This window comes from Ruditapes philippinarum, unplaced genomic scaffold (genome assembly GCF_026571515.1).
Source record: "Ruditapes philippinarum isolate M1 unplaced genomic scaffold, ASM2657151v2 ctg13345_1_1_1_1, whole genome shotgun sequence".
Classification (NCBI taxonomy): Eukaryota; Metazoa; Mollusca; class Bivalvia; order Venerida; family Veneridae; genus Ruditapes; species Ruditapes philippinarum.
In genome coordinates, this window is record NW_026858988.1 from 2,557 (window position 1) to 25,455 (window position 22,899).

Here is a 22,899-nt window from a genome sequence, read left to right on the forward strand (position 1 = left end):
GTATTTTACTTACTTTAATAACATTACTTGTGTTGTCATGGTGGACAAAATGGTTCAGTAAAAAAAGGTATCCACATGGCCCATGGGGTTTTCCTATTCTGGGGCACCTGCCTTTATTAGGAGAAAAACCGGAGTTAAAGTATTTGCAGTGGCGGAGAAAGTACGGAGATATTTTCAGTATCCGCTTTGGTAGTTGGGATACGATAATTGTAAATGGATATGGAGCCATTAAAGACGCAGCGGAACGGAAGGACGATGCCTTTTCCGGGAGAAATATATAAATATAATATAATGAAGGTCATATTTACATAAACTCATTATCCGAACAAATCAAAAAATGTAGAGATATATGTCAATGGTAGTTTATCAAATTTGCATTGATATTTCCCACTTACCTGGCAATACACGTACATGTATAGAGGTCATTTCTTAATTTTTGTGTAAGATAAATTCATTTATATTGAAAGAGCTTCAAAACAGTATTCTCACGAGTGTCGTATAATTGTTATTGAAAAAGTCAAAAGCATTGAAATAATAAATTGAAAATTTACTCTCCGTCGACATACATATACCGGTAATGTTTGCAATGAACATTTTTGATATTTTTCATGAGGGCGGACCTATCAAAAATACGCGGAAACATGCATATCATATTCAACATTGACATATTTAACCAGTTTTCATTTTATTTTTTGTCCACTATTATGTTGTAAATACAATGCCAACTCAATATTCTATTTAATTGCGTATGCAAAATGTCTGCTCATTACCAACAATCCTATATACTTCAAGACCCCGTCGGGCCAGGCAAAGTAAGCATAAACATCACTGTAGAGTATGTAACAGCGATTCCCGCCAATGTAGAGTCAGACTTCGTTGACCTGATAAACAACCAAACATCAGGCCTGCAGTGCTTTGATTCTGCCGATTGTCAGACAAATCAAGATATAGATGAGTCAACTTTAACGATTGTGTTTAATATTCCTACATCTCAGGGACCGGACATTGACTATAGTGACTATATATCGAGTGGAATACGTAAGTTTTACACTAAAAATATTTTTGTATTCTGTTTTATGCGTTTTATGTCTGTTCCGATACTTTTTTAGTATCTTTTTACAGATTTTTTTTTTGAATTGTTAGATATAATTGTTATGTAAATTTATTTTCTTCGACTCTTTACATAACTTGTAATGGTAATCAGTTGAGAGTTTCAAAGATTGTGGAGAAATGAGAAATGTATCAAATGATGCGACTGACCCCCTAGAGCAAATGATATTATACCTATTTATAGAAAAGACAAATTAGAAAATGTACAGGTCTACGCATGCGCAATTAGGCAAGCAATGACAATGCCATTTGACTGAAAATTGATAATATATGTAAGTTTTAATAATATTTAAGTGATTACTCAATACTACTTTAAACCACATTGGTTTTCTTATGTTTACAAACAGCAAATGGTGCTTTACAAGAGGTAATAGACGCTTTAAATCGTCTGGAACAAACTGCCCAATATATTCAAAACAATACACATGAGTTGTTTGACGTCACTATTGACGGTGTGACGTACACTGTTGCAGACGACAGTTTAAACATTGACGCAGGAGTCACATGCAATAACGGATTCGCACCTTATGATGGCATTTGTGGTATAATTATACTAAAAAATCATTCTATAGCTTACATTTCATGGTGTGTAGAATAATTAATATATATGCGGTAAAATGTAAATTAGTTTATTTCATATACTATAACTAACATTCTGTCATATTATTACTTGATAACTCTGAAAATAATAGTTCAAACTTTTCATGAAATATCAATTTGAATTTTATTTATGTGATATTGTAGTTGCATGTCCACCGGGCACACATTCTATCGATGATGTTTGTACCTTTTGTGAGAAGGGAAAATATCAGTCGAACGCTGGGCAAACGACATGTATATCATGTCCGGCTGGGCAGACGACAAATGCTATAGGCTCAACAGATAGCTCTCAATGTATAGGTAATGTATTTTACAATAAGAATAAGCAGAACCACCAACCTTTGTTAGATTTAATTGAGCCGCGCCATGACAAAATCAACATAATGCGTTTGCGACCAGCATGGACCCAGACCAGCCTGCGCATTCGCGCAGTCTGATCAGGCTCCATGCTGTTCGCTTACAAACCCTATAACAAGTAGAGAAACTGACAGCGAGCAGCATGGACCCTGATCAGAATGCGCGAATGCGCAGGCTGGTCTGGATCCATGCTGGTCGCAAACCCATTATGTTGGTTTTGTCATGGCGCGACTCAATTGATGTATAGGTATTGTTTCGTACAATAAGAAAGAGAAAAACAACCTAACTTTGATAGATTTAATACAAGCTGTAAAATTAATTCCAGAAATATTGTTTCTGGTCTGTTTTGTTTAAAAAATTAGTACATTTTCAAAGATATTTACATATATGATTCTTAGTTATGAAAAAGTAATGAACTTCTCTTGTGGAGTTATAAAAGATTAATGAACTGCAAGACGAAAGGACCGCGGACGGTAGCTTGCACTCTCCTATACCGTCCTTGAACAGCCCCAATCAAACAAAGCCTGCAATATTTTTTAATTTTGCCGTTTTAGTTTGAGACGTTTTTTAGGGATTTTATCATTGCGTTTTTTTTTTGTTGTTTTTTAAAAAAATTTTTCTCTGTTGAAAATAATAAAAGAGCGCTTGCCATTGAGTTTAAATTCACATTCTTATAATTTTATATACAATTTAAAGAAATGGCCCATAATTGTCGGATGTGCTTGAAAAAAGACTATCTGGTGTGCTGATTGTATAATTTTTTTATTTACTTGACCAATTAAGAAGTAACCACAACCTCTACATCGACTACGACTGAAAACATAACAACGACTGAAAGCATAACAACGACTGAAAGCATAACAACGCCTGAAAGCATAACAACGACGGAAAGAATAACAACGACTGAAAGCATAACAACGCCTGAAAGCATAACAACAACTGAAAACATAACAACGACTGCAAACATAACAACGCCTGAAAGCATAACAACGCCTGAAAGCATAACAACGACTGCAAACATAACAACGACTGAAAACATAACAACGAATGAAAGCATAACAACGCCTGAAAGCATAACAACGCCTGAAAGCATAATTACGACTACAAACATAACAACGACTGCAAACATAACAACGACTGAAAGCATAACAACTCCTGAAAGCATAACAACGACTGCAAACATAACAACGACTGAAAACATAACAACGACTGCAAACATAACAACGACTGAAAGCATAACAACGACTGAAAGCATAACAACGACTGCAAACATAACAACGACTGAAAACATAACAACGACTGAAAGCATAACAACGACTGAAAGCATAACAACGACTGAAAGCATAACAACGCCTGAAAGCATAATTACGACTGCAAACATAACAACGACTGAAAACATAACAACGACTGCAAACATAACAACGACTGAAAGCATAACAACGCCTGAAAGCATAACAACGACTGCAAACATAACAACGACTGAAAGCATAACAACGACTGAAAACATTACAACGCCTGAAAGCATAACAACGCCCGAAAGCATAACAACGACTGAAAACATAACAACGCCTGAAAGCATAACAACGCCTGAAAGCATAACAACGACTGCAAACATAACTACGACTGAAAGCATAACAACGACTGAAAACATTACAACGCCTGAAAGCATAACAACGCCCGAAAGCATAACAACGACTGAAAACATAACAACGCCTGAAAGCATAACAACGACTGAAAGCATAACTACGACTGAAAGCATAACAACGACAACACGTCCGGTCAATCTTCCCAGTGGTGAGTACTGTACTATAGTTCTGTTTATTTGGATGCCGCCTGTAACATTTTTTGTGTCTCGGAAATAAACCCACAAAGCATCAAAACCATAAAAGAATCATTCACAGCGATTTTGGGGTATTGTGTTTTTCGCTTCATATAGTTTAGTTAAAATATCAATGAATAATTGGAAGATTTTAGTTTTTGTATGTTTTTTTGTGATTGAGGCTTCACATTGTTTTGTAAAAATGCAACGGATTATTAGAAATCTGCACCCCGCAGAGAGAAAATACAACATGGTATAAATCAGCCACCAATAGAAAACAGAAAATGACCTGACCAAAATGTTATGTCCGTTCGTTCGACTTAAGGCATTGCATTTATGAATGATAAACAACCTATTTTGTCTAGAAATTATAATAATACTCTTCTTTTCAGGTGACGATATCGTGACAATAGCGATTATCATATCAGTGATAGCTTTAGTTATAATAGCTGCGATAGTCCTCGTTTGGTACAGGAAATGCAGGTATTTGATTGTGTGTGTGTGTGTGTGTGTGTGTGTGTGTGTGTGTGTGTGTTGGTGTGTGTGCGTGTGTGTGCGTGTGCGTGCGTGTTGGTGTGTGTGTGTGCGTGTGCGCGTACGCGTGTGCGTATGTGTGTGCGTGTACGTGTGTGTGTGAAAAAAATAACGTTTTTGCTGGAGAAACAAATTACGTTTTTACTGGAAAACTAAACAAAGATAATAAATACTGCTTAAACACTGCTTCTCTCTGACATTTTAATGAAAATAGAAACCTCTCGGTGTTTTAAACTGTAAGATTTTTTCTTTGGTCAATTAATGCATTACATCTGTGAATCTGTGAATTTATGACTTCGTTTCGATTCAGAGAATATTTTAAATACATGAAAAAATGTTGATGGAAAAATGAAAAACCATTTGATCTTTTCTGAGTTTATTACATTTTTTTATTATTTTTTTTCAGACGACCAACGACAACGATAGTAGATTGCTCAACCGTAAACATAAGAATTGAAACAGCGAAAACACGGTATACAAGAAGTGATCGCGGGACTCAACCAATGACAGAATTAGATGCTGACAACTTTCAGAGAGATAGTGATACCTGTCAAACGCCTGGACAACATAATTCACAATATGACAGAATACCGTCTGCTACCAACATGTATATTACGCCCGACAACATAAGTTTAAGATGCTATAGCCCTCCTCCGCCTTATGAAGCAGATTTACCGGAATATACAGAAAAAGATATGACATCTGTTGACGACACATATGACGTAATTAATGACAATCCCCCGATAACAAAGCTATGAGTGAACTTTTTAAAGATTTCAGACCCGAATGAGTGTGGATGCTAGCCGTTATACGTGTATTGGTAGTTTCTCATATGATGTCGTCAAAGTAGAAAACTGTCGGAGGAAAGCTTTCGGTTGTTTACGCTTTATTCCGAAGTTTGCCGATATTTACTGATTTATTAGGGTCTGTAAATCTAACTTGAACATTCCATATTTGACTACGTGATATACTGTTTATTCAAATTAGTTCACATTGTTTACCAAGATACTAACATAAAGTGCTTCCCTCAGCATTGTGTCACACTTGGTTTTGTTCTTTGTCAACTGGCAACTTGTATACTGTAAATGTAGAAACAAAATAACGCGGTTCTATGAAGTACTATAACAAATAGAAGGTGACTATGAACGACATTCGATAAACTATCGAGTTTTGTTCTTCTATGAATATGAACACACATGATTTTTAAAAAATACAGCGTTTTCATTGGATGACAAATAAAGCTGGACCCTAAACATTTATTAAGGTAATTTTAGCAAAAGTATTATTCGGTTGCTGCCTTGACATGTCTTTACAGTCAATAAAATCCATATCTTGATTATTTAAAGTGTCAGTTCAATCTTAAGTTTATTGGTTTACATTTTAAAATCAACATGAGCCGTGTCACAACAAAACGAACATAATGGGTTTGCGACCAGCATGGATCCAGACCAGTCTGCAGTCTGATCAGGATCCATGTTGTTCGCTATCAGTTTCTCTACTTGTAATAGAGTTGGTAAGCGAACAGCATTGATCCTGATCAGACTGCGCGGATGCGCAGGCTGGTCTGGATCCATGCTGGTCGCAAATCCATTATGTTCGTTTTGTCGTGACGCGGCTCATATGTATTCCTCACACAATGCTTCGCTTTTTAGGCTTTTTAAAAGCTTTTACCATTCTTGCTTGACAGATGATATCAAATATACGCATCTTTTTAATTTCTGTGATGTTGGCATGTTGCTCGTGATTGAATAACTAGCTGTTGCTATTTACTATTCAGATAACGTACGTCAGGTTAGTGATTCTACTCAGGTGACCGACCGTTCGTGTCTCCAATGAAGCAAGACATAATAAAACGACAATGTGCCGCGTGCCAAATCCAGGTTTCTAGTTTAGAGGTCAAATTCACAGCAAGATTTTGAACATTCTGTATTTGCCATAAAGTCAAAAAAAAAGTTCACATCTAATTGATTAGATTCCTCTGGTGTGACAGAAATAAAAACATATTCAAATTGTAACAACAGACTTCAAAATGTCAACGAAATATACAAAGAATTCATGACAGAAGATCATAAACTTTTACTTTTAGATTGTATAAAAGGAAAGTTATAACGGCAACTCTTAGGTAACATAAAGGTCTTTAGAGTTAACTTCGTGCACTTGTATGGCGGAAGTTAACTGACTCCTGGGAAGTAATTACGAAACTACAACGATTAATTGCATTAGGGGTTTTATCTTCAATATGCAGCACATTTTCTTGCAAAATTCCAGCGTTATTGTCACTTTAAACAATCTGAGACAAATTCTTTGAAGTCAATATCTCTACGTTAGTTATGTAGTTCTGGCATAGAAAATCATACATTATAATGTTAGGTGCTGTGGCATTGTCAGTGATAAGCTAAATCATTCCCGAAATACGTGCACGTTAATGAGAGGCAGATGGATGACTTGAACAACTCAGGCCGGCGACAACTAAAGACTGAAACGAATATCCTGCAAATCATCTGCCGATGCCTGGACTGAAACAGAGGGAAGATGCCCTACAACCTAGGCAGTGACGACATGGAAGGATACTAATTAACGTGCGTTAGCCCTTATTACAAAGTGAGGGCTTGAAAAGCAGGTACTTTGGCAACAGCTCTTTTCAGGGCTACCCACTTCATTATTGCCTCAAGTGACTGTACGTCCTAGGTCCCATTTGTCTTTATACAGTGTTCAAAGATAATATTCTAGGGACATTGCATGGAGGTGAATTATCACTATTAAAATGCTTCAAAATAACTCCAATGTTGACTTGTCCGGGGTCCAAAACGAAAGCTTTCAACTGGCCAATGTTTCGTTATTTAATAACTTTTTTGTGGAATGTCTTTTCAGTTAATGCATATTAAATATTGAACATAAGATATATACAGAAATCAGATGGGTTAGCCAGTATGTTGTTTCGACTCTAAAGGAGGAAAATCTAAAACTATTACTTCGAAAATCTAAACGTTTTTATTTTTACAAAATTATGTTACAATAACATGACATTGCATAAGCTTGCATACTACTCTTACAAATACATGTATGTGAATTTACAGCATTTAAATAAAAATACAAAACAATTAATTTAATGTTTTATAAACAACATAATTTACTAAGTAGACACTATGTTTTTGTTTGAATTTCTAAGAAAAAACACAAAAAGAACAACAGCAACAACAACTACAAAAAACTTATCATAATTTTAAAGTGTATAAAGCTATATATCTGTTGCACAAATTTTGTATTTTTTAGATATTTTTTTTTGTATTGATTTTTTTTCTAATCAAATTTATATATGAGCCACGTCATGATAAAACCAACATAGTGCGTTTGCGACCAGTATGGATCCAGACCAGTCTGCACATCCGCGCAGTCTGATCAGGTTTCATGCTTTTCGCTTACAAACCCTATAACAAATAGAGAAACTGATAGAGAACAGCATGGATCCTGATCAGACTGCGCAGAGGCGCAGGCTGGTCTGGATCCATGCTCGTTGCAAACGCACTATGTTGGTTTTGTCGTGTGGCTCATATATGTTTGTATATTTCCTGAAGAAAAAATTGCGCATGCAGGAAGAGATTGATAGTATAGAACATTTTATTCTGTTTAAGGAAAATATTTTGTGTGTAAGATAACAGAGACAATCTATGTTACAATTATTTCGAGAATTAACCATACTAATATAGGCGCAACATAATTTAACTGTTTATAAAGTTTATTAAAACAATTCATAAGATATAGCTTTATACCCTATAAAATATACACGCATTATACATATTGTAACTGATAAAATAATGTACACTGACATAATAAGCGGTGGTTGAATAAGATCAATGTTTACCATGCATGCAATATATTAACTGCGCATGGTGAGAAATAAGGAACAGAAAAACTTATAGGAATGTGATATTTGTCAATCATTTTCATTTTATTTCATATTTGAGTCACCGACCATGAAACTCCCGCTTTGATAATTGTTGGATCATGTGCAATGAAATTGTCATGTGAAACAAAATTGAATATAAATATAGTTAAACAGACAACATGTTTGTATGTCATTTGCTATGATTCGGATTTATAAGAAAATTTGAAAGTTTAGATAGTGAGACAGTCAAACCAATGGATGTTTTCACTTGTACTGAGTGGTATTTTACTTACTTTAATAACATTACTTGTGTTGTCATGGTGGACAAAATGGTTCAGTAAAAAAAGGTATCCACATGGCCCATGGGGTTTTCCTATTCTGGGGCACCTGCCTTTATTAGGAGAAAAACCGGAGTTAAAGTATTTGCAGTGGCGGGGAAAGTACGGAGATATTTTCAGTATCCGCTTTGGTAGTTGGGATACGATAATTGTAAATGGATATGGAGCCATTAAAGACGCAGCGGAACGGAAGGACGATGCCTTTTCCGGGAGACCCGAATTCGTTTCACAAATTGCTATCAAAGAAGCATTTAATGGTTTAGAAGCTGTAAGTTTTTGTAACTATTCTCCGACGTATCTTCAAGTCAGAAAACGGACAACAACGGCCGTACGAACATATATCAATAAGTGCGATTATCCTCCGAATGAACTATTTCGGGAAGAAGCTGAAAAATTAACAGAAAAACTATTGAGATATCCATGTGATGAGCCTGTATCTTTAGATTTAGATATTCAGTTGGCTGTAATAGGTACGTTGTATCAGATGCTTTACGGCAGAGGAAAAGAAGATGAAATAAAACTACACTTGAACTTAATCATTGAATCATCGGACACGTTTACAAAATTTGTCGAGTCTGGAAATGTAGTTGATGTTATTCCTTGGTTACGACATGTGAAAAAAATGGAGGTAGACCAATTCAAAAAAGCGTTAACAGCAACTTATGGCATCACAAAATCGAAGATTTCTGAACATAGAACTTCATACCAGAATGGCCAAACACGAGATATTTTAGATGCATGATGTGAGCTATCAGAGGATTTACCTGATGATGATAGTGACGGTAACATATCAGCCACACTTTTACAATTTCAAATTTGGACATTGCAAGGTGCCGGGTTTGAAACAACAAATCGCCTGTTACTTTTCATCATCTTATATCTGACTAAATATCCAGACATACAGGAGCGTGCACAGAAAGAGATTGATCAAGAATTAGGAAGCAACAGGAATATTTCTGAAAAAGATCAGGCGAGCCTTCCGTACGTAATGGCAACTATCCTTGAAGTTATGAGAAAAGCATCAATAACTCCATTCACTCTATCCCATTTTACACTGCATGACACAAAACTGCGAGAGTATGACATCAACAAAGGCACAGTTGTCTTTTTTAACTATCATTCAGTAGCAAACGAAGAGTCATATTGGGGTGATCCGGAAATCTTTAGACCCGAAAGACTTCTTGATGATTCTGATAAGTTAAACAAGAAGAAAGCCTCGCATATTCTTTTATCCACATTTGTAACGGGACGGCGACAATGTCTCGGTGAGGCATTAGCAAAAATGAACATTTTCATTGTAATTTCAACTTTGCTACAGCGCTGTTCATTTCAGAAACCTGACGGATGTGACCTTGATCTTGAACCCATTAGAGGTCTTATTCTGTCGCCAAAACCATTCAAAGTTATTGTGAAAAAAATATTCTAGACGAAACTTCTATTCCTGTGATGTTTATAAATCTTTAATCTAATGAAGACAATAAGATGAAGCATTAACAAATTTGGACACAAAAGAAACAGATAAATATATCATTGATATTAAGTTTGACTGCTCCTAAAAAAATTGGACTTGGTCAATGGAGTATCATGATTATTTCATAACACTACTTAAAGCGGCCTTCGTCATTTATTTACCTTTGGAAAAAACTGTTCTGTTTTGTTTCAAACTAAATGATTAAGTAATTTTATCTTTGAAAAGTGCATCACATCACTGTTAACCCTTCTTTATCGTACCGAAAGCTTTTTATAACGCGTCAGTGACGTTCGTTTGTCACAAAGAGCGTTCCGGTAGAGTAGGGGTATCAAGGGGATTTTCTTATTGTTTATGTACTTTATTTTCATATATGAAAAGTTTTATCTAAACATAACATATTTAATCTTTAGAAAAGCTGAGACTGAGGCCGCTTTCGCCTTTGAACGTATATATTCACTATAATTATAACTGAGCTTATTTGCCGCTTATAATTAACTTTGTATATCATTACTGCAATTTCTGCATAAAACATTTTTTGAGACCCTTCAGTTGGTCTGTTAGGATCAGGAAAGGAATTGACTATATTTTCACGAAGAATATATTATCAATATTTTCATTTACAATATCTTATCAATGTATCTATGAACCTGTTCAAAAAGGGTTTAATAATGATTCAACATCTTGAATGCTTGATTCTGATGACATACATCTTTTATTCTCTAACATTACATCATGTTATTTTAAAGTTCTATTTATCACCATGTCTGCATCTTTGTTTGTTCTTAAAGATATCAATTTTTAATGTTTCTCAAATAATTCTTTTTTTTTTTTGGTAATATGTTTCATCAATAATAAGCAACATCTCGCTCTTTTAACAGTACGCCATATATCGTCATCTACTGTAGATATTATTAATATGCCAACCTTAATCATGAGTTCTGAAACATGCCTTAATGATTATGTAACTATACGTTTCATGGTCTTACTAATTTCTGAATCTATTTACTTTGTTCGTACATAATCCTGGTCATATGTCACATTTTGATAATAAACATTCTAAAGTTTTGAATTAGTTGCCTGTTTAAAAAAGAGTGGAACTGTAATGTCGTTAGTTTAATAAAACTTCGGTGATGCAGCTGAATATATTAGGTAAAAACTATATTCATATGAGACAAGATCAAGTAAAAGTTGATTCTATATTTTCCAAAGTGTAAAATGTAATGGCGAAAAAACAATTGTATATCATGGCTGTTATAAAACTTTTTACTGTCAAAGTTGTCAGTCAAAAGCCATTTTGTTAATATGTAATTAATATCTTACTTTCAACTTTAAACATATGGTTTTATAGCTTTTATGAACACTATTTTCTGACATAATTTTGGACTGTGATATTTTATTTCACACACCAATATCTTCAGTACCTAAAGGCAACAATGGATGTAAGTGATTTAGTTCTTTATTTGTTTTATCTTAGGTTATATGTGATAGGTCTGGTTTCATTTCTCATATGTTTCTTTTGAGTGTTTTATCACTGGTTTATCATGTTTAAGATATGTATTACAACGTTATTGCATAATACTGAAATAAATGTTACTCTCCTAAATATTAAATTCAAATTACTTTCTGAATATTTTTACTATGATACACTACTTTAACGGGATATCATTTAATTAGGAGTTAAGTTGGTGCCGAATCAATTAATTAAATTAAAAAAAAAATAAAAACCGAAATAATTCAATTGGTCAAAATGAGATTTCAACCTCTACACATCATAAAGACACTATATCTGTGCTAGAATAAATAAATATAAATATACTCATAATATTTAAATAAATATTAAGCAGCAGAAATAATAGTGTGTTTTCACTCTTTGTCAATGGCGTGGTGTACAAACTGTAATGTAGCCCATTACTCAAACATTTACATAAGTAGTTGTTTGTCTGTTAAATTTGGTTTTACGTCACACCGACATAGTATAGATCATATGCCAAGACGTTCCAGCTTTAATGGTGGAGAAAGACCTCAGGTGCCCTTCAGTGTACCATTTCAGTCACGAACGTGTACCTGACTAAACCACCGACGTTCCATATGCTAGCTGGATAGCTTCTGCACATGAAAGAATCCAAACTCCCTGTCGGGATTCAAACCAACAGCGGTGAGGGGCAAGTGGTTTGAAGTCAACGACCTTAACCACTCGGCCACGGACGCCCCTTAATAAGTAGCAACATGGTTCTTGGAATACTGTATATCATAACAAGACACAGTTGCAAGACATGGGGAAAGCTGTATCTTTGAGGCATCCCCTTTGCAACTAATAATTGACCATAGTACTTGATTGTCATTACTATGCGCAATTGGAAGGCAAGAAAAGTCATATTGAAAGCAGTATGTTACGTGAGTCTGTTCATCTTGCATTACATTTTTCAGAGGCATTTTCTAATTTTCTTCCAATTTCAAGTTATATTTGCGATATTTTAATTTCTGTCTCTTAAATGGCAAGAAAAACAACCTAAATAAAAAATACTATACCCTTTTTTTTAAATTTGAAACACGATTTGTAAAGAGTACTAAATGAAATCAGCTCTTTCTGGTTCTAGGATTTTGTTTCCGTCCGATTATCCAACGATAAATTGTAGGTTTAGACCCAATACCGCTTTCAGCATTTACCTCATTTTGCAAGTAAATATGGTTTAAAATAAGAGGTGTTCGGATCGACCGTTGAAAGTGCGGGTAAAATTTGGAGTAAAATGCACTTCGTCTAAGCTAAATTACGCAGTTGTAAAAATGGGTGGTATACAATTACCAAGATAAAATTTCACTGACTAGGTTATGCATTTAATTGATAGCTTTTTGTTTATTGTAATTTACTCTGCATTAGTTTTCAGACTTAAAGTGAATTGGTCTTTACCAACTACAGGCTGCTAGGCTGCCATCTTCAGGCTGCCAAGTTAAGGATAATCTTTAATTGAAGGTCTTAAATACCATAACAAATTTGTTTGATAGTATTTGATATCATAGATAAAAACAAACCTCGAACAAAGTACATAATTGGACGTCGTTGGCAAGTGAAAGATACATGATCCGATATGTTTATAATTAGCAAACAATTTTTTTTTAGAACACATTATCATAATTCATCATATACAAGTATATATTCATACTTAATCCCTTTAGAACTATATCAAAAATTCATTTTCCAAAAATATTTCATAAGAATAATTTGGATAACATTTCTATTGTTTATGGAATACTTATGAAAAATGTGCCTATTGTAGACTGTCAGAATAATCATACAGTTTCACTGTAGATAGTTTTTTTTTACTACGAGCCAGCGATACACTGAAGTGTATCAGATTTCAATGTACAGTTTCATTTATAAACCTGTTGCTGGAAGTATAAAATATATCTACATGTAAAGATCAAATCGTTTAAGCTAACAAATATGTATGGGTAAGAGTTTGTATTTAGACGACCGTAGGGAGTCTTATCGAACTCTTAAAGGCCGTGTCTACACCTATTCAAGTTGCTTACATGTCACATTTAGATAAGCTAAATAAATGGCCCTTTCAACATTTTTTCAGGCACAATTTTTTCTGAAATGTCTCATTAAGATAGCCCAGGATTTATACCTTTGTCTTTGTTTCGGTAAAATATGTGAAAAAAAGCGGGAAAATGATGCAATTAGCTAAAACAGAATGGAGTAAATGAAATGCGTTCATTCTTTTTTAAAATTGAAAAAAATGTGACAAAAATTTATTTTGATGCAAATTTTTTATTCGATGAAAGTTATTCACTAAATGAACAAGATCATTTTAATTAAATCCATTTTGACTCTACTTGAAAAAGAGCTCTTTTTCATTTTTTTACAATGTATTTATTTATTTTTTTTTTTTTGCTCTTCTGTGTATCAGCGTATTGATTTGTTCCTTTTACCAAGACATTGTAATCATTTACTGAAATTCAAAGGGCAAGTACACTGAATCAACAACAAAAAGTCAGAAAATAATAAAAATAACAGCACTATCAAACCTTCGGGCACATGTTTTGTGTCAAACTGGTGTTATCAGTGTCTTGACAGCCAAAAACTTGTAGAAAAATAGGACGTGTTCTAACTTTCTTGCAAGGAATTATCTTCTTGAATGTCACATAATTTCTCTTTAAAACTCATTCAAGTAGGGTGTCTACACTATCCAATACAAGAGAATATGATACTTGCATTCAAGACTTGGATAGGTGTAGACGGGCTCTTACAACATATAACTGCAAATCGGCTCTTACAACTCGATATCAGATAAAAATATAGAAAGTGTCACTTCTTTAATTAAGCATAACATTATTTTCCCCCAGCAGTCACGTACAAACAAGGATGGGGTCCAATTACTAATCTGGCATGTAAAACAATGAATTTTCAACAATACCTCGGATTGTTAATGCAATTCATTCCTGTCATATGAAACAAATAATTTTTAATTATGTTTAACTAAACAATGACATGCTAGTTTTCCAACTGAGAATATTTCAATCTTATGTCAGGCGGTACTGCCCAGCCCCCATATCTTGGAAATTGGTTCTAGTATTTATTACTAAACCTTTCCTTAGATTAAATAACATCAAGGCAGAGATTTCTCCTGACATAGACCAATCAACTTTAAACCATAAGTGAAAGAAAGAGCATCGAAACGATTGCCGAGTGTTTTGATGTTCTTTCTCTATTGTATCATAGTCAAAAATAAAAATACGTTCCCTGATGTCACAATATGAAACCACAGAAAAAAGTAACCAATGAACGAGCATCTGAATAGCATATTTCCATCGCTATCCTTTTCTCTGTCGTCACAATATGTAAACCCCCAATCAATGGGTATGCTCTGCAGTGCGGGTAACTAATTCCTGCTCTCAAGTTAACACACTGTGTATGTATATGTGTACGATTTAACTCTGACAAATTTTCAACAGAAAGGTCCCCAAACTATGATACAACACTTTTATACTGGTCTCAGTTTTCATTTTTGTCCTTCAGGTTATATAAATATCTTTACCTAGTTATAACTGTAACTCTCAGGTAACATAAAAGTCTTTAGAGTTAATTTCGTGCACTTGAATGTCGGAAGTTAACTGACTCCTGGGAAGTAATTACGAAACTACAACACTTGAATGCATTAGGTTTTTTTTATCTTCAATATGCAGCACACTTATTGCACAATTTCATCGTTAAAATATCGTCACTTTAAACAATCTGAGACAAATTCTTTGAAGTCAATATTTCCACGTAAGTTATATAGGTTTGACATAGAAAAGCATACATAATAATGTTAGGAGCTGTTGCATTGTCAGTGATAAGCTAAATCTTTCCCGAAATACATGCACGTCGATGAGAGATTTGAAGATCTCAGGCCGCTGCGGCGAAATCAAAAGACTGAAACGAATATCCTGCAAACCATCTGCCGATGCTCGGACTGAAACCGAAGGAAGTTGGCTCTTCAAACTAGGCAGCGTTGACATGGAAGGATACTTATTAAGTGCGTTAGCCCCTAGTACAAAGTGAGGGCTTGAAAAGCATGTGCTTTGGCAACAGTTCTTATAAGGGCTACCCACTTTGTTATTGCCAGAAGATACTGTACGTCCTCGGTCTTATTGGCCGCTATACAGTGTTCAAAGATAATAATCTAGGTGAATTGTCACTATTTAAATACTTCGAAGTTACACTAATGTTGACTTGTCCGGGGTCGAAAGTTTTCAACTGATCAATATTTCGTTACAATGTCTTTGTAGTTATTGCATATGAAATATTAAACACAAAAGATATACAAATATCAAAATGGGTTAGTCAGTTAGTTATTAAGCCTTTCAAAGGAGGAAAATCTAAAACTATTACTTTGAAAATCTAAACGGTTTTGTTTTTTTTTACAAAATAATGTTACAATATCATAACATTGCATAAGGCTACATATTACACTAAAATTACATGTATGTGAATTTTTCAGCATTTAAAAAGTAATACCAAAAAATTATTTAACGTTTTATAAACACCATAATTAACTCAGTAGGCACTATGTTTTTGTATGAATTTCAAAGAAAAAAACCCACGAAACAACAACAACAAAGCAAAAAAACAAAAAACAAAAAAAAAACTTATCATAATTTTGAGGTGTATATAGAGGATATTTGTTTGTTTGTGTGTAAGATGAAATTTTATTTCATCGAGTGAGCTTTAAAAACAGTATTCTCACGAGTGGCGTAGCCACGAGTGAGAATACTGTTTTTAAAGTTCACGAGATGAAATAAAATTACATCTTACACAACAAACAGACAAATTTTCTTTTTATTTTATGCTTAAAAACAAGTTAAAACGAAATTTCCATAATGTTAACGTTAATATTAAAATCTGTTTCCCCCATTGAGAGCCCCTTTTAGACGGAATTTCTCATTTAAAACATGAAGTCTTGAGCTGAAAAATAAGTCCGCCAATCAAGGTTAAATGACGGTGATATTTATTCATTTTATTAAAAAAATATGAATGACCGCTTGTTTTAATAATAAAAACAAACAATTCTTGCAGGAGAAAATTCCAACCATCCATCCATATTTCTGTTACTTACTGCGAATTTATATTAGACCTGGCTTTCTAAAATGTAAACGGCAGCCAGTTTTTAAAGTTGTGTATTTCATGGGAGGAAAATAATTGTGTAAGATTCAGAAGGATATAATTTGGATGTGTTAGTCATACACCTTTTTAAAAGAAAGAAAACTTATTTAAGGATTGTAACAGACAAAAAATAAGTGTTGACAGATGTGAAAACATTCAGAAAAGGAGCTAGGAAAATGGAAAACTTGGAAGCTTGCTGAAGGAACGCTGGGTTGTTTTACTTATTTTACGAGTGATGGCTGTCAATGCTTTTCAATTTTTCATAAAGCATACGGCAGTTATTGTTCGTAGGATACTTTAATATGCCCAAATGTCATCAAGAGCAGTTTTGCATGGGGAAGGAATGTATTTTTCAGACTGTAAAAACGAAACAAAAAAAATTTAGAGACGAAATTTGGTGATTGGAATTTGAAGGAATAGAAGTAAGTTTTCTCTCTGTGTTACTTTTGACATTTAAGTTATTTATCTATTTCAGCTTTGCTATTTCTTTTAACAGCCTGACATTGTCAGAATTGTCCGTAAAAATAAAATTGAGGTACCACATGGGGAAAATCTTAAAAAAGTAGTTTCGTCATTGAAAAAAGTGAAATTATATTTTGATAATTTTCACTGTGAAATTATCAAATATAATTTTCACGGATAAATCAGTAATCCACTGAAAAGCATTAAATAAAAAGCTATATATCTGTTGCACACATTTTGTATATTGAATTTTTTTTCTTATAAAATTAATTTATTGTATATTTCCTTTAGAAAAAATGCGCATAAATGAAGAGATTGATGAACGGTTCAATCTCTACGTAAAATAGAAGTATAGAACATTTTATTCTGTTTACGTTTAATATCTTTATGTGTAAGATAACAAAAACAATCTATGTTACAATTATTTCGAGAATCAGCCATACTAATATAGGCGCAACATAATTTTACTGTTTATAAGGTTTATTGAAATATTTCATAAGATATACCTTTATACGCTTTAAATATATACGCATTATACAAATTGTAACTGGTAAAATAATGTACACTGACATAATAAGCGGTTGGTTGAATAAGATAAATTTACCGTGCATGCAACATATTTAACTGCGCATTTTCACGAATAATGGACAGAAAAACTTATAGGAATGTGATATTTGTCACAATCATTTTATTTCATATGAAGTCACCGACCATGAAACTTCCGCTTTACCTTTTGTTGGATCATGTGCAATGAAATTGTAATGTGAAACAAATTGGTTATAAATATAGTGAAAAAGACAACATGTTTGTATGTCATTTGCTATGATTCGGATTTATAAGAAAATTTGAAAGTTTAGATAGTGAGACAGTAATACCAATGGATGTTTCTCTTACATTGAGTGGTATTGTACTGACTTTGATAACATTACTTGTGTTGTCATGGTGGACAAAATGTTTCAGTAAAAAACGGTATCCACCTGGACCATGGGGCTTCCCTATACTAGGACACCTGCCTTTATTAGGAGAAAAACCGGAGTTAAAGTATTTGCAGTGGCGGCGAAAGTACGGAGATATTTTTCCTATACGCTTTGGTAGTTGGGAAACAATAATTGTTAATGGATATGAAGCTATCAAAGATGCCGCGGAACGAAAAGACGATGCCTTTTCCGGAAGACCCGAATTCGTTTCACAAATTGCTATCAAAGAGCAATTCGATGGTTAAATTTTACTATTTCATGTTTAAATGTTGAATTCTGCTTAAGCCGGTGCTAGGGGGCGTGGACGGTAACTTGCACTTTCCAGTACCGTCCATGAACAGGCTCAATCAAACCGAGCCTGCAACATTTTCAATTTTGCCGTGTTGGGCTTTCTTTAGGGAATCTGTATTTATCTATTTTAGAAGCCATTAGTTTTTGTAACTATTCTCCGACGTATCTTCAAGTCAGAAAACGGACAACAACGGCCTTACGAACATATATCAATAAGTGCGATTATCCTCCGAATGAACTGTTTCGGGAAGAAGCTGAAAAATTAACAGAAAAACTATTAAGATATGCATGTGATGAGCCCGTATCTTTAGATTTAGATATTCAGTTGGCTGTAATAGGTACGTTGTATCAGATGCTTTACGGCAGAGGAAAAGAAGATGAAATAAAACCACACTTGAACTTAATCATTGAATCATCGGACACGTTTACTAAATTTGTCGAGTCTGGAAATTTAGTTGATGTTATTCCTTGGTTAAGGCATGTGAAAAAAATGGAGGTGGACCAATTCAAAAAAGCGATAACAGCAACTTATGGCATCACAAAATCGAAGATTTCTGAACATGGAACTTCATACCAGAAGGGGCAAACAAGGGATATTTTAGATGTATTATGTGAGCTATCAGAGGATTTACCCGATCATGACAGCAACGGTAAGACATCAGCCACACTTTTACAATTTCAAATTTCGACATTGCAAGGTGCCGGGTTTGAAACAACAAGTCGCCTGTTACTGTTCATCATCTTATATCTGACTAAATATCCAGACATACAGGAGCGTGCCCATAAAGAGATTGATCAAGAATTAGGAAGTAACAGGAATATTTCTGAAAAAGATCAGGCGAACCTTCCGTACGTAATGGCAACTATCCTTGAAGTTATGAGAAAAGCATCAATAACTCCATTCGCACTACCCCATTTTACACTGCATGACACAAAAGTGCGAGAGTATGACATCGACAAAGGCACAGTTGTCTTTTTTAACTATCATTCAGTAGCAAACGAAGTGTCATATTGGGGTGATCCGGAAATCTTTAGACCTGAAAGACTTCTTGATAATTCAGGTAAACTGGACAGGGAAAAAACCTCGTATATCCTTCTTTCCACATTTGGCACGGGACGGCGTCAATGTCTCGGTGAGGCTTTAGCAAAAATGAACATTTTCATTGTAATTTCAACTTTGCTACAGCGCTGTTCATTTCAGAAACCTGACGGATGTGACCTTGATCTTGAACCCATTAGAGGTCTTATTCTGTCGCCAAAACCATTCAAAGTCATTGTGAAAAGAAGATTCTAGACGAAACTTCTATTCCTGTGATGTTAATAAATCTTTAAACTAATGAAGACAATAAGATGGTGCATTAACAAATTTGGACAGAAAAGGAACAGATAAATATATCATCGATATTAAGTTTGACTGATCCTAAAAAAAATGGACATGGTCAATGGAGTATGTTGATTATTTCATAATACTACTTAAAGCGGCCTTCGTCTTTCATTTACTTTTGGAAAATCAGTTCTGTGTTGTTTCAAACTATGTAATTCAGTAATTTTTTGTTGGAAAAGTGCATCACATCACTGTTAACCATTCTTTATCGTACCGAAAGCTTTTTATAACGCGTCAGTGACGTTCGTTTCTAACAATAGATTGTCACAAAGAGCAATTAATATCAAACTTTCACAATGTCATATTTGTTTTCAATACTGATGCGAATATGTATCATTACTCTATTTTTGTATATATTTATCATTTGACAGTTAAAAAATTCTTGTAAATCAGAATTTACATCGTGTAAGATCAAACCGTACGCGCATCGCCACAGCGCATGTTGTTTACAACGTGGGGTACCCAACGGGAAAATTGAGTGTGTATATTACCCGTCTGGCTCGGTAATATCAATTTCTTTCGGGTGATCAATAGCCAATCAAAAAGGCGGAAAAAATCTGGAAGGGGAATAATATATAAATAACACATGGGTTTGTGGGTAACAGTAAAAATATCATACCGAGGAAAATACTGTTACCCGAGGCGTATTATTTTATTACCAAGAACAAAAATACTGTGATGATCTGAAATTGTCAACTAAATCTAACTGTAACAAAAATAAACCAAGAGTAACAATAACTAAACTGTCCTTACTTTTTAAGATTTAAGTGTACATTCGGCCTACTTGAGAAGTTTTCTTTTTCTTTTATTCTTTATGTAAGTGATGATATCTACAAATCATAAACATACAATAAGCTAGGTTTTATTTAGAAAACAAAACACTAACCCATTTACACGGTCATGATCTGTGAGATCTGACCCTTCTGCAGAATATTCTTAGCATGGTTTTTGACAAAATAACGATGATATTCTATGTCTGTCCACCATATCTATAACGTTTCACTGATTAAAATTGTTAAATAATCCTTTGTTGCATGCTTAAATCGTATGCATGTTCCAGTTTGACACATTATTATTTACATTGCAAGTACTTTCGTTGAAAACGGATGTTCACTTTTTGACTATTCAACAAAAATATATTTTATACACGAAAAGCACACCAGGGTGCGAACAACTAAATTTTATGGGTGTCATAGTTACTCCAGAAAAGAAATTGATGTCCTATCGGGGTTTAACGTCGAAAATAAGAATGAATCGAGAAAAAAATGGCGGCCATTTTATTTCATTTTATTTAGAAAATAGACCACGTGACCAGATTTTATACTATTAAAAAATACTGTTACCTATGTAACAGTACAAAATTCTTAGTTACGTGGTACACTTGCATTAACAGTAAAAATAACTCCCAGAGGCCTATGAGAAATTAGCGTTACGAAAAAAGTAAGGGGTAATAATACATTATGTGCTTTTAAAGTTCTATTTATCACCATATCTGCATCTTTGTTGTTTTTTCTTAAAGATATAAAGCTATTTTTGAATACTTCTCTAATAATAATAATAATAATAATAATAATAATAATAATAATAATAATAATAATAATAATAGTAATAATAATAATAATTATTATTGTTATTATTATTATTATTATTATTGGTAATATGTTTTATCAATAATTAGCAACCCCTCGCCCTTTTTCACAGTTTGTCGTATATCGTCATCTACTGTAGATATTATTAGTGGGCCAACCTCCATCTAGAGATCATATTTTGAGAATAAACACTCTAAAGTTTTTATTCTAAAGCACTATTAAGTGTTGAGACTTGAGTACAGCTCAAGCTGGTGCTAGAGGGGGTGAGGGATTATAGATGTTGCACTTATTTATTATCCCTCATGTACAGACTCAATCAGACCGCGTCTGCAATTTTCATGTTATTCTGTTGTGATAATGAGCTGCCTGTTTAAAAAAGAGTGCAACAATATGTTATGTCGTTAAAATTATAAAAGTTCGGTGTTGCAGCTGAATATATAGGTAAACGGCAATATTCATTCATGTGAGACAAGATCATGTAAAAGTTTATTCAATATTTTTTCCGAAGTGTAAAATATAATGGCGCAAAATCCTTTGTATATAATGGCCATTATAAAACTTTATGCTGTCAAAATTGTCAATCAAAAGTCATTTTGTTAATATGCAATTATCTTATATTCCACTTCACACAGATCTTTTATAGTTTTTTATGTAAAGTGTTGTGCGTCTTAGTTTTTGACTGTGAGGTATTTTATTTCACGCACCAATGCCACTATCAGTAGTACCTAAAGCCAAGAATGGAAATAAGTGATTAATTCTGTATTTTATGTTATCCTTTGTTAAATGTATTTGATCTGGTTTCATTTCTCATACATTTTTTACCTTGTTATTGTTTTATTTACTTTTTTATTGTTTTATTACGTTTTTATCATGCTTAAGATATGTATTACCACGTTATTGCATAATACTGAAATAAATACATCTATCTCACATACCTTGTTGGTGACTGAAATTAGTTTCTGAATAAATTGTGAAACAGTTACTGTTGAAGATATTTGACTCGTAAGTATGATAATATATATTTATATTATTGGTTATACGTTTTACTTGTTTTCACAAAGCCTATAATATATGGATAATGTATCAGTAATTATCTGTGCATTAAAAATTCAAAGAACTTTGGTTTTAATCAATTATTGTTTAGCCTTAAATTTCCTGTTAAGTTGAAAATAATGACGAAATTAATATGATCTTATAATCTTTATTAGTTCCGTTTCTTTTTAAGTCTTCACAGAGCAAAAGGCAAACTACATGAAAAGTAACATATTATATTAGATATTTTTATATAATAATCAAATACGCTTGGTACAGAGTAAATGCAATTAGCTCTTCCCTTTTCTGCCAGATTATCCAACGATTTCACTTGATCTGAAAAAAGGAATGGTAATGAAACAGCTTCTATTTTCATTTTTCTATTCACGGTTGTTGTGTTTAG

At 33.6% G+C, this 22,899-nt stretch overlaps 4 protein-coding genes across 4 annotated transcripts; all 4 read left to right on the forward strand.

Moving 5' to 3' along the window:
• Nucleotides 1-740: 740 nt before the first annotated feature.
• LOC132754869 (mucin-5AC-like) lies at nucleotides 741-5,451 on the forward strand. Its single transcript, XM_060745619.1, has 6 exons — nucleotides 741-1,038; nucleotides 1,458-1,652; nucleotides 1,855-2,010; nucleotides 2,851-3,861; nucleotides 4,279-4,369; nucleotides 4,827-5,451. Exons 1-6 carry the CDS (start codon nucleotides 756-758, stop codon nucleotides 5,176-5,178), a joined length of 2,088 nt encoding a protein of 695 aa, XP_060601602.1. The 5' UTR covers nucleotides 741-755; the 3' UTR covers nucleotides 5,179-5,451.
• Nucleotides 5,452-8,460: 3,009 nt separating this feature from the next.
• On the forward strand, nucleotides 8,461-9,387 carry LOC132754870 (cytochrome P450 1A2-like). Its single transcript, XM_060745620.1, has one exon. It carries the CDS (start codon nucleotides 8,565-8,567, stop codon nucleotides 9,384-9,386), a length of 822 nt encoding a protein of 273 aa, XP_060601603.1. The 5' UTR covers nucleotides 8,461-8,564; the 3' UTR covers nucleotide 9,387.
• LOC132754871 (vitamin D 25-hydroxylase-like) lies at nucleotides 9,387-10,097 on the forward strand (the record flags this gene model as incomplete). Its single annotated transcript, XM_060745621.1, has 1 exon — nucleotides 9,387-10,097. A coding segment is annotated over one exon (684 nt), but the record flags the coding sequence as incomplete, so codon positions are not given.
• Nucleotides 10,098-17,907: 7,810 nt separating this feature from the next.
• Nucleotides 17,908-22,581, forward strand: LOC132754874 (cytochrome P450 1A2-like). The gene is made up of 2 exons (XM_060745622.1): nucleotides 17,908-18,436; nucleotides 18,577-22,581. Exons 1-2 carry the CDS (start codon nucleotides 18,101-18,103, stop codon nucleotides 19,783-19,785), a joined length of 1,545 nt encoding a protein of 514 aa, XP_060601605.1. The 5' UTR covers nucleotides 17,908-18,100; the 3' UTR covers nucleotides 19,786-22,581.
• The last annotated feature ends 318 nt before the right edge of the window (nucleotides 22,582-22,899 follow it).

What these genes read in the sequence shown, in the direction of transcription:
- LOC132754869 (XM_060745619.1), top strand. Translation starts at nt 756, where the DNA reads ATGTCTGCTCATTACCAACAATCCTATATACTTCAAGACCCCGTCGGG. An exon ending in CTATATATCGAGTGGAATAC is followed by an intron (nt 1,039 to 1,457) that starts GTAAGTTTTACA and finishes GTTTACAAACAG; the next exon opens with CAAATGGTGCTTTACAAGAG. An exon ending in ACCTTATGATGGCATTTGTG is followed by an intron (nt 1,653 to 1,854) that starts GTATAATTATAC and finishes GTGATATTGTAG; the next exon opens with TTGCATGTCCACCGGGCACA.
- LOC132754870 (XM_060745620.1), top strand. Translation starts at nt 8,565, where the DNA reads ATGTTTTCACTTGTACTGAGTGGTATTTTACTTACTTTAATAACATTA.
- LOC132754874 (XM_060745622.1), top strand. Translation starts at nt 18,101, where the DNA reads ATGGATGTTTCTCTTACATTGAGTGGTATTGTACTGACTTTGATAACA. An exon ending in TTGCTATCAAAGAGCAATTC is followed by an intron (nt 18,437 to 18,576) that starts GATGGTTAAATT and finishes CATTTTCAATTT; the next exon opens with TGCCGTGTTGGGCTTTCTTT.